Source organism: Protopterus annectens, chromosome 10.part0, assembly GCF_019279795.1.
Source record: "Protopterus annectens isolate FY-2018-M chromosome 10.part0, PAN1.0, whole genome shotgun sequence".
In the NCBI taxonomy this organism is placed as follows: domain Eukaryota; kingdom Metazoa; phylum Chordata; order Ceratodontiformes; family Protopteridae; genus Protopterus; species Protopterus annectens.
Window position 1 is genome coordinate 699660123 of NC_056744.1, and position 12507 is coordinate 699672629.

Genomic DNA, 12507 nt, shown 5'->3' on the forward strand with positions numbered 1-12507 from the left:
AATCAAACCGATTCTCCAGTAATCCAGAAAACACTGTACAAACTCCGGTATCCTGTTTCAAAAATTAAGCAGACTATCGGAGTTTGTAAATCGGCTGATTTACTATGCTTTTTTACAGAAAAGCATTGTAAATCAGCCGAAAGCACGCAGCAGGAATGGAAAAAGAGGGCATTCCCACCAGGTGATGTCATCGTGACATCACAAAATTGGTGCAATGTAAGCGGGAGAGGGGTGGGAAGGGTGGGGTTACTGGTGATAAGAGGGGTGTGGCTTTACTCCAGTTTTAGTCACAATGAAAGGTGGCAGCCCTACTCCACTCCTGTCCTTTCAAGTACACAAGTACACATTAGGACCTGCAACCATGGATGGGCACTTTCCTGCTATATCTCCATCCAGCTTGGTGAACACGGGTATATTGAGGCAATGTAACAATTGCCATGTGTACACTGATAACCACTTAATTTTTGAACAGACAAATACAGTATGTTAGAGATGTATTTACACATTGACACTTGAGGCTATACTCTCACATACAGGCACAAAAAGTAGCAAACAAGTTGTCAACAACGCATACACATCACTCACTGCAGCTGCAAAGGATCACACGCATAGACTTACATATGAGGAGGTGCTCACTTGTATCTTTCCAAACCTCAAAGGCCTCTCAGGCACAGTTCTCAGAAACTCTACATGCACACAAACAAGACAGTTCCCATTACAACACATAAAGCCACATCTCATTGTGCCTCAGCTATCAAGCCCATAAGGTTTAACACTCCACAACCCAATAGTCTGGTCATAGGAGATTCCACTGTGAGACACACTGATGTCTCTTTTACCAGGCTGGATAAGGGGAAGAAATCCTTTTACTTCAAGATCTGGTACCTCGGCTACTTGCCTTCAACGGATAAATTATTCAAAATGCAACTGTCTTAAATACATTCCAGAAAACCATCAATCATTCAATTACACTTAATTAACAATAATTAAAGCCATAATTTATTATTTAAACCTCAACATTATTCACAATATTATGTAATAAAACTTATATTAACAATTTTCAACTCTTGATAACATATTATTTAATAAAGTTAATAAAGTGGACAGAACACGTGGTTAAAGTGGGTGAATCCAGATCCAGCAAGTGGCCATTTACTAGTGATGTGCCACACAGTTCAATACTGGCCCATTCCTGTTTGGAATATACATCTCTGAAGTCAAGGCTAATGTGGAAGGCCTCTGGATGACAAATTTTGCTGATGACTATAAGCTGGGCTCTATCACTGAATCCCCCAATGATGTAGATATCCTTTAGGAAGGTCTGGATCGGCCAAATAATTGGTGCCAGAACCATGGCCTAAAACTAAATGTGAAAAAATGCATTATCATACCCTTTGGGAAGTCAAATAGCCCTGCAAATTACAACATCAATAGCACACCCATAAGAGCAGACTCAGAGGTGAGAGATCTTGGTACACAGATAGTTTGAACTTTGACCACCATGTGTCCCCAGTGGGGAGGAAATCCTTTTATGTGGCACAACTTATAAATAAAGGTATGGCATCCAGATCCAAGGAAGTTATAGTCCCACTGTACTCAGCCCTCATTAAAGCAGTAATCAAGTGCAATGCACCATTTGGCATGTAACTGACTAAGCACTAACAGCAGCTGGATTGACCTCAGAGGTTCTTCACAAAGAAAATACATGGTGTAAACAACATGCGCTATGCAGGTAGACTAAAAGCCCTATCCCTTTACTCCATCTCCTACCGACTATTAAGGGGTGACCTATGCCTGACCTAGGAGGCACTCACAAATCCAGTCCTGATGAAGCTGCTACACATTTGCAAGTCAGCACGAGGGCCACCTATTCTAGAGATCTAAACTTAGCAACTCAAACAAAATATGCTGAAGTGACAGATATGTGTCTCAGAGATTGCCCCTTCTGTGGAACAGGCTCCTGTTCACATTAAGTAGAGCCCTTCCTTGGCCAACATGAAGCACAGTTTGGATCAATGGATGGGGACTCACAAATTCACAACTAGGCTGGTACCCATGTCTCTTATGGGCAGGAGCAATCTGTAAGATACTCAATGCAGAGGCACAAATCCATGCCATCATCTTGCCCCTAGGAGCCATATATTGGGTAAAATTGGGTTATATTGGCTAAGCTTGTAAGGACCCTTAAAGCATTAGCCTAGTAATCTCCTGTGAACCTGTGACGTGACAAAAGTAACAAAATTAAAACATAAAGACAGAGCAATCTCCAGCAGAGTTTGCCTTTAAAAATATAAACAGCCCCCCTTATGTTTCTCCAAGGTGAAAGCACTGAGCCCTAATAGGCCTAGCATACTGTACTGTGATGAGAAATATAACCAGCAGTGCAATGAGATGAGAGTTAAACCTATGTCTGTAAGAGCCATCGATTCTCTCCACACATTTTCTGTCATGTCCAGTCAATTTATCTTTTTGTAACTAAGAAGTATGTTAAAAAAGCAGAATAAAAAAAAAAAATCTATGAGTATTCTGATTTTCGACTCCAGAGGAATTTTTCACATAATTTAAAAAATAATTCTACAAGGTTAATAATGGAGATCATTTGCAAGGTTTCACTCAAGGGTTTGGCTGTAAAATGACTTTACTCCCACCCACCCCTACAACCGATTTAAAAGTCTTTGCTATAAGAACTTTACCAGTAGCTGGGTGAGCCAGTTATTGACTGACATGGTAGTGGCCTCCTCTCCTGAAGAAAAATGTGGAACCAATTCGCAGTCTGTTGACATTGTCTGATACCCAGGTGTTATTCCTGTAAAGATGGAGAGAAATGATAGTATAAGAGATAACTGTTTTGCTTATAACACATTTTGTTATACACAAAACACAGATAATTGAGTCAGAATTTTTGCAGCTTTATTTGCCTTAATAAAATTTGTAGAGTAAAATAAAGCATGCTAGACAGATTAACTGGGTAGTATTGTGCAAAGCAGATTGAAACATGGAAGGGTCATCTTGTTCTTGACTGAAGCCTCAGGTTCAGGTAATGTCCTAGGCTTCACACTGAACCTTTCGATGGTATCCATCATGCCTGAGTCTTGGTTGTGGATGTCTTAACTTTAAAAGCTACACCATGGCTGCATATAGACATTTGTTTCCATTGAACAAGTTGTAAAGGTAGACTCTCTAGTACAAAGAAAGCATACTGTTCAAGGAGAAAGGATGTGGGCAGAAGCTGTCATAAAGAATCATGATAGCACTAACCAGTATGTGATGCTATGTTAGGTAGGTAAGGTTCCCTGTAGACTGGCGTGCAAGTAAGTGAAATTGAATCTAGTTTTAGGGTATTAGGTGAGATGTTCATCTTAAAAAAAAAAAAACACTCTTACTACTTTAACTGAATAGACAGTTGTGTGAATCTTGACACTCACCAATATATCTATATAGCAGCAATTACATTGATTTATTCAGGAAATATAATTAAGTGCAGTTTCTACATCTCCTCCTTCATGGTAAGGTTCTCGGATATTCTTAAGAAAAATACCAATTATACAATGACTATCCATTAAAATTCAAAAACGAGCATGCTGATTGGCCAGCCCAACCAGCATGCCTGTTGTAAATTTTAGAATATACTAATGGAAAAAGGTCCTAACGCCAGGACTTTTTCCTTTAGTATAACTCCGGATTTTTTTTTTACTTTTTTTTGCTCTGCAGAGGCAGCAACAGAGAAAGGAAGATCTCTGTTGCTTTTTTTTTTAAGATATCTCGCTATGTTATTCGAATTGAAGAACTCGTATAACATAGTGAGATATCTTAAAAAAAAAAAACAAACAACAGTGGTCTTCCTTTCAACGGACAAAGGAAGATTTCCGTTGCTTTTTTTTAAGATATCTCACTATGTTATACGAGTTGAAGAACTCGTATAACATAGCGAGATATCTTAAAAAAAAGCAACAGAGATCTTCTTTTCCCTGTTGCTACCTCTGCACAGCACTGATGTACTGCATAAGCGTGAAAACACAAGTCCCTTACGCATGCGCAGTACATCGGAAATACCCCAGGATACCGGAAAACTGAAGAAGGGCAACATGGAGGCATTATACAATGACATTATTTAAGAAAAGTAAGTTTTTTTTTCTTAAATAATGTCATTGTATAATAGCAATAATCCATGGCTGGGTGTGGGAAATGCTGAATTTACCCATGGTTGACTTTGTTTGGTCACTCGGGCTTCGCCCTTGTGATCAAACCACACTAACTGTGGGTAAGTCCAGCATTACCCACACCTAGCCATGGGTTATTGTTTAATTATCAACCTTTAGGCTGTAAAGTTTTATAAAATGATATCAGAGCAGGGAAGACTTTGACCATTATTTGGATGACATAGTTATCTGGTATAAGCAATTATACAAAATTAAGGAATGTAAAAGCATTGTATTAAGTGTAGTCTGAAACCCTGTTTGCTTCTGTACTTTTGAAATGACATGTGTGTTTGCTTTGTGTCTGACTAGGAAACCACGTCTTGTCTCCAGGATCTCCTGTTGAATATGGTTTGTCACCAGAAGCTGCCAAAGATTTGGGTTTATCTCCAGGGACTGCAGTTGCAGCATCACTTATTGATGCACATGCTGGTGGATTAGGTATTCAGTTAAATACTTGTTTGTCAAAAATGTGAAATGTTAACCGATTCTCAAGTTTTTAATTAAATAATGGAGGAGCTCCTTATACCTTTATAGCTGATTTATCATATGAATGCAATATGTAATTTTAGCATTTGTTTATGGCTGCATTTAAGTTTTCATCAAACTACACATATAACCATTTCTTGTTGTATAAGATAGTTTAGAACTGTAATGCTTTTTTTCACAAAATACTGTAATGGTGTTATAGGTTGATATAAAAGTTTTACTCTGGATTGGTAAAAGCTGCTGTATTACATTGGTTTCTGAACTGCAAAGACTGGATTATTGTCTTAAGTCTTTATACAATTTATTTAAAAATTCCCATGGCTGCAGTGATGTGCAACAGATTAAGTGCTGACTTATTTTATGCTCCATAATGTTCATAATCTTCCATTGTTGATAGGATGGTGGTAAGGGTCATCTATTAAATCACAGTGCATGTGGCCTGGCAGTGTACTTCACTACTCCATGATGCCTTGTTTTGTGTATAGAGACCATCTTTGTTCAGGCAGTATCTTTTGCAATGGTCAGATTTAGTCCTTGTAATGTACAGTATTTTCCTTTTTAGGTAACAAAGTTAATATAGCACACAGAAATTACATAATTACTCAGGGAAGTACTGAATAGCTTTGAAACACAAAACATTTTAGTTTCACAGGCATTGCTTCAAATGTTATTTTTTTATCGTTATAAACAGTATAATGAGTAGACATCACTAAGTACTCTAATTTGAATGCAGTGTTATTGTGTTTCAGTTAATGATTCGTCGGAATGCCTAAATGGCTTTATTAGGTGGCCTTCCAAATCTTGAGAACTTTAGGGACAAGGACACAAACTCTTGTTTGGTCTCATTAACTGCTTCTGATGTACTAGTAATTTCACCTTTCAGTAACTTTAATGGTGGGCTTAGAGATCTTTTCTGGTTCTTTGATATTCCTCTGTAAATGTTGGTTTGGATATGTCTCTGAATGCTTATCTAGATAATTCAGTATTCTTACTACTGTCTTGGGAAATAGTCTATTTTTCTCAGACTTATTCTAAGATATAGTCATATTGAAGACACAGCTGATGTTTCATGTCAACAAGTTGCTATCTGAAGCTTGAACAGAAAGCAAGCCTTGCTGCCAAATTTTCCTCAGAATAACTGCTTCCGGTTGATTCACACAGGAAGCCTGCCAAATTCTTATCTTATCTGCTACCTTAAAATCAGAAAGAGTTCTTACACTCTACAGGCACCTACAAGAATGCATGGATCGTGCTATCCCAAACAAAATCAAGACTCACTCCTCCAAGAAAAGGAAACCAGTCTGGTGGACTCCTGCCATAAACAAGCTGTACAATAGGAGGAGGAAACTAGTACAGAAAAGAGTAAAATCCCAAGAAGGGAAGACATCCTTGATTAGTATCAGCAAGAAACTACATTCCCTCATAAAATCATCCAACGCTAGCTTCAAAAGAAAAATTGCCACGGACCCCAAAGATAACCACAAGGCATTCTTTAGCTATGCCAAGAATCTAAGTGGCAATTCTCAGATCTGTTCGTAGTTAGTGCAGAATGGCACAAAATACACTGAACCGACCAATATAGCCAACATCCTGGCAGAATTTAACCCCCCTCTTACCCCCAAAAGGGCCATAACTATACTAGAAGAATGTAATGCCCCTGAAATCATAGACACTCAGGTTAAAACAGCCCTCTCCAAAGCCAAAAACACAGCATCAGTGGGACCGGATGGTGTCCCAGGCTGCGTCCTACATGAGCTCAAAGATGAACTAACCCCTCACCTAAACACACTGTTTAAACTCAGCCTCTCCACAGGCTATGTGCCCACAGAGTGACACACAGCAACGGTTATTCTGCTCCACAAAGGTGGAGCCACAATGGAGCCCGGGAACTATCGCCCTATAAGCCTGACTAACTTGGTCTGCAAAGCTATGGAGCGCATCATCATGGATCTCATTAACAGAGGCATTGGGAACCTCCAAACACTGGACCCTACCCAGTTCAGCTTTGTTAAGGGCAGATCATGCCTCCTAAATCTGGTGGACTTCTTTGAGACAGTTACCAAGGCTATAGATGAGGGAAAGGTGGTCCACACAGCCTACCTAGACCTCGCAAAGGCCTTCGACACCATTCCCCACTCAGGTATCATAGACAAGCTCACCAGCCTGAATATAAACCAGTACATCATGAGATGGGTTACCAACTGACTCATGGACAGAACCCACATGGTAAGAGTTGCGGGAGGTAGGTCTGACTCTAAACCGGTTACAAGTGGCGTTCCCCAGGGCTCAGTCCTAGGACCCATCCTGTTCAGCATATACTTCTCAGAGGTACAGGCAAGCACAGGAGGACTATGGCTGACCATGTTCGCAGACGACTGCAAACTTTGGGCTATAATTGACTCTGCGGCTGACACAGACATCCTCCAAAAGGGGCTCACCGAGACAGATACCTGGTGTCAAAACCATGGCCTCAAGCTAAATGCCAAAAAGTGCATAGTCATCCCCTTTGGAATAAACAAAGTACCCACAAACTACCACATAGATGGTAGCCCCCATAGACATAATAAGGGATCTGGGGACCCAAGTAGATAGTAACCTCTTCTTTGATAATCACATTGCCAAAGTGGTTAGAAAATCCTTCTATGTGGCCCACCTAATCACAAAAGGGTTTGCATCCAGATCGAAAGAGGTCATTGGGCCCCTCTATGCATCACTCATCAGACCCATCATAGACTACAATGCCCCATTTGGGATATACCTTACAAGATACCTGCAGCAACTGGAAAGACCACGGAAGTACCTCACCAAGAGGATCACTGGCCTCAAGCAGATGCCCTATGCAGCTCGACTGAAGAAACTCCAGCTGTACTCTGTTACATATCGCCTACCCAGAGGTGATCTCTGCCTGACATACAAGGCCATGTCCAACCCAGAATTGATGGACATGCTCCACCTAAAGAAAACCATATCCCCTAGAGCCACATGCTCCAGGGATCTAAACCTCACCACTACAATAAATAGGACATGCTGGAGGGTTAGATTCCTGTCCCAGAGACTTCCCATGCTCTGGAACAAGATTCCAATCTACATTAGGCAGAGCTCCTTGCTAACCCTCTTCAAGAGAAACCTTGACGAGTGGATGGGAAACAGTAAGTTTACCCCAGGGATCACTTCAATGGCTCTGCTGGACAGAGGCACAGGGAACTAATCTAAGGGGGCGGCGAAAGCCAACACATTCCGGCTAGGCTTATAAATGCCTTTGGGCGGATAGCCTAGTACCTACCTATGAACCTATGTTTCTTATAGCAAAGTCTTTGTTGAGGCTAATTCAGTTTCAGTTTCCTTTGCAACTGGTTTTGGTTAACAGGAGTCAACAAAGGAGTAACTATAAGAATCCTTCTTTTTTTATATGTGACATACAAATTGTACAGCAGTTATTGCATCCTCTATTTCAGTGCTATTCTGTGAAGAGCTACAGGTCACTTTATCAAATGCTTTACTGTCTGTGCTGTTCTGTTGACTTGACCATTAGGAACTGATGCAGCATTCTGAAATTATCGTTACCTGGAAGATATTTTAAAACCAATACTGGTGTGCTGTGGATCATTACCTGATGCCATCATATCTGGTGTACCATATTTATAGAATATTAATTTCAGCAGTTGTTCATATCTGGACTTGGAATAGTAGTTAAACGTCACAACTTCTGCAAGCTATAAATCATATTCGGCACAGACCAGCTGCACATTCTTTTGATTTTGAAGAAACTATGTCCCTGACTTGCTCTATAATCTTTTTGGAACTATATAAAGTAATATAGCTTTTCACATAGTTTATTTTAGATTATTACTGTGCTAAAATATACATAGTACACAGGTTTGAACTTCTTGCACCATTTGTACTAACATTCCTCGGCAGAAATACCATAATCATTTGTTGTGTGTTTACAATTGACAATGCACACATAAATCTCAAGTATAAATGGGTCTGCTACAAGTGCCCAAGTCCCAGGTGCTCAAAGACCACTATCTCTCAGCCAGGGACTTCACCATCTTGTAGCTAGTATGGCTTACCACTCATGCTTAAATTCAAATACATGCTCAAGCAAGACATGGCAGCTTTGCAGACAGAGTGGAGTTGCCACATCTTGCCTGAACACAGTTGCTGAGTTTGGGAAATGTTAGTGCAACAGCCAGGGGGCAGGAGTGGGAGCATAGAAGAGGGTTTCAGGTAGTGATCAGGAGTGGCATTTTCATTTATGGAGAGGGAGCTTTAGGTTTAGTGAGCAGGAAAGGAGTTTAGGATTTGGGAACAGTCAGGGACTTAAGATTTACAGACTAGGGAGGGAGGGAGGTTTAAGTCTATGGAGGGGGAGAAGCATGTTAGGATTAGGGAGTGATTGGAGACTTTAGGTTTAAGGTCCATGAATTGAATTTTAGGTTTAAGGAGCAGGAAGGGAGTTTAGGGTTAGGGTATGGGAGTGGAGTTTTGGGGTTAGAGAACAAATGAGGACTTTAGGATTAGGGATGGGAGTGCTACAGTTTGGGTTAGAGACCAGGTGGGAGCTAGAGTTAGGGTTCTTGTAGGGATATGCAGTTCAGTATGGTTAGTAGGTTGGGGGACTATGTAAATAACGAAGACTGGACTAGTTGGACTTAGTGCACTTATCATTCGGAGCAAGTGTCAGAAAGTGTGTGGAAAGCTACTGGCATGTGAGCACTTATAATAGATTTTGTATAAGCATTTTTATTTAAATATTGTCATCTTTAAATGAAAAGTAAATCTGCATTTCTTTTCTCGTGGCAGTTCTGCTCTGCCAAACCTTTCTTAGCAACTTTTTTAAGAATCGGTATTTCTGAATCACACTCATTACATTTCTAAAACATTTTATATGTCATTTTTGCTGTGTTTAATTATGGTATAACTTAGTTAACTTCCAGTTAATCTCTTAGCTGATCTTCAAACTGCTTTTGCAGATACAAGTGACTCCGAAAATGTGTTGCATGCTTCTCTTTCCTTGAATTGTAAACCGCTATCAAATCATATTTCAACAAATGCATTCATCATCCTGGTTGGTGTCTCTTGCAGTGACTTCTTTAAAAATATATTAGACAGTGGATTATTCTTCTTGTGTAAATATGGAATGAAGCATTTTACAGCCATATATACAGTTAACAATCCTTACTCTGTCTGAAAAAAATGTTGGCAGTCTGCAAAAGCTGTTAACTCATATGTAACTAATGTATCTTCTTACTGCATTATTGCACCATTTCCATTATAGTTTACATCAGCTTGTAATGCAAAAGGCTTATTCACATCAACATACTTCAGTGGGGATATTTTTGTCAGTAATTCAAAACTTATTTCTTGCTCATCACTCCAGTACTATGTCACATCTTGTTCAGATAACTTCCTGGTAGGGACAGGTACTTCAGACATATTTATAGTTAACAGGAAAAGATACACATACTGTATTATACTAGAAAATGCAAACATGCAAACTTATCCTCCTGTGGTGGTGTTTGTACCATGGCTCTGAATTCTCCATGGTTTATGTTTTATGAAGTCAAAACATGAGATGTTAAGTTGTCAATCTCGCCTTCATTCTTGCTTGATGGGTTCGGAGCCGATCCCTCGGCTCCGACTCAGCACTTGCTAAGCTCGAGAGTCACTTTTACCAGCTCGAGGCAGCCCCATATCCCATGATGCAAGGCGGTAAGTACCCAGATCTCGTTTGTCAGCTTCGCTATGAGGTCCTCCTTTTACCAGCTCCTGGTAAGTGATTCACTTTTTGAATATTTAAGCCCCTTTTTCTTAAAAAAACCTTAATTATTAGTTATTAGTTAATTATTTACATTTTGTGACAGAAAATCCCTGTCTTTTCTAATTTATTTTAGTCAAACTTTACCCATCCCATCCCCTCCCTGTTAGGGTGTGTGTGTTTTTTATACAAATACCTTTTGGTATTTTATTTAAGTTAATTTTTTGACTTGTGTGTGTGTGTTTTTGTTAAGCACCATGTCAAAGGAGAGGGTCTCAGGTTTTAAGAAGTGTGACTCGTGCTGTCAGAAGATGTCTCTGACAGACGGTCACACTTCTTGCCTGTATTGCCTGGGGCCTCTTCACCTGCAGGACTCCTGGCATTTGTCATTCCTTCAGCCAGAGAGTCCTGCAGGAAAGACGCAACAAGCTGATCCTTAGGGGCCTTCTTGCCGGAGGGCTCTCCCGCTAAGTCGGCTCCATCTAAATCAGCAAAATCTTCCAAGGCCCAGGCTTCTGTGTCTAAGCCTGCGGCCTCAGCTCCGACTCGTTCAGAGTGAGATCGGCTCCGGCTGGAGCCGATTCTGGCTTGACAAAGCCTTCGGCACCGATGGCTATCGGTGGCGAATCTGTATCGACCGCCGGTGTCGGCCCGATCGGTTCCGACACCCATGTGGCATAGGCATCGGTGTCGGCTCCGATCGGCTCCGACATCGCTACTTTGGTGGCGGTATCGGCTCCGGCTGGAGCCGATGCATCGAGGCTTCCTGTCGGCTCCGACAAGTCTTCGCCCGACAGGATCTATAGTATCGGGTTCCGATGGCTCATTCCAGGAAGAGGTCGAGGTCTCCTTCCTTGGAGCCGATACTGTCGGCTCGGCTTCACCTCTCCTTTCGAACGGAGCCATCGAGCCGCATCTTCAAGGTCATCCAGACTGTCAGATCATGACCTAGAGAGTGGTCAGTAGATTACTTAAGTCACAGGTACTGGCCCAAATGTTACATAGTCCGTCTCAACAGACGACTGTTGGTCCACACCCCGTTACAGTTCCTCCTTCAACTCTACCCCAGAGCTTGGAGTTGGAGTCTTCGGGAATGGTTACTGCCACGGCTGGAGGACGGATACCCCCTTCTGTTCCTTCAGCCTCTACTCTTATCTCCTCTTCGAGACCTTCCTTAGAGGGATTCGGTGGTCGGGCTTCCATGGTCTCCTCCGAGGGGGTGAGTGGCATCGGACCCTTGTCCAAACCCGCTCTTCCCCTTGGAGCCTCGGCCTTGGTGAGCTCGGCTCCGACATCTGCCTCGGAGACTTCCCTTTCGGTGGTCCCTGGAGTTCCTAGCTCTTGAGCTGGTTCTCTCGGACCTGCCTGGGAGGGGAGCATTCGAGGTGAAGAAGAGTGTACTGGCCACTGGTATCAGTCAGCAGTCTGTTCCCCGTAGCTCCTCCTCTATAGTACCTGTTGACATCTCTGCCACTTCTCTTGCTACAGGACCCAGAGATCCTCCGCCTCAGGTTTCCCCATTGGGAATTTCCCCTCTTCCTAGGATTCTCCTGATGTTTCGGGAGATCCTCCTAGGAAGAGGACTTGTAAGAGGAAGCATGTAGACTCCCACGAGTCTGGCACGAGGGATACTGACTTTGATGAGCCAGAGGGATCCCCTAGATCCCCATCTGAGGATGTCTCCTTTTGAGACATCCTAGAACTCCTTAAACAGAGGAAACTGGCCCACCAACAATCCCTCTGAGGATGAGTCAGTATACCTAGAGGCGTTTGGATCTCGGCCCTCCACCTCCTGGGTGTCTCCGCCTTCACCCCTTTATGCAGGTTATTGCACTAAAGTGGGCAGCTCCTGACTCTGTAGAGCCAGTCCCTAGGAGGCCTTCAAAATTTATCACTGCCCGTGTGACAAGCAATTCCTCACTAAGGGTGTCCCCGCTGATGCCATGGTGGTGACTGCGCCACCAAAAGGAACTTGCAGATCCTTCCGTGCCCGTCCATCCTCCTAATAAGGACTCTAGGACCATGGATAGGTACGGTAAGCGGATGTTTTCCTCAGCGACC

General features: G+C 42.0%; 1 protein-coding gene across 3 annotated transcripts in view; it reads left to right on the forward strand.

Moving 5' to 3' along the window:
• Nucleotides 1–12507, forward strand: part of FGGY (FGGY carbohydrate kinase domain containing) — a 2391991-nt gene that overhangs the window by 841579 nt on the left and 1537905 nt on the right. For all 3 annotated transcript variants that reach the window (XM_044085530.1, XM_044085531.1, XM_044085532.1), the window contains exon 7: nt 4509–4637. In XM_044085530.1, coding sequence (XP_043941465.1) covers nt 4509–4637 — 129 coding nt within the window. The remainder of the gene's footprint in view (nt 1–4508; nt 4638–12507) is intronic.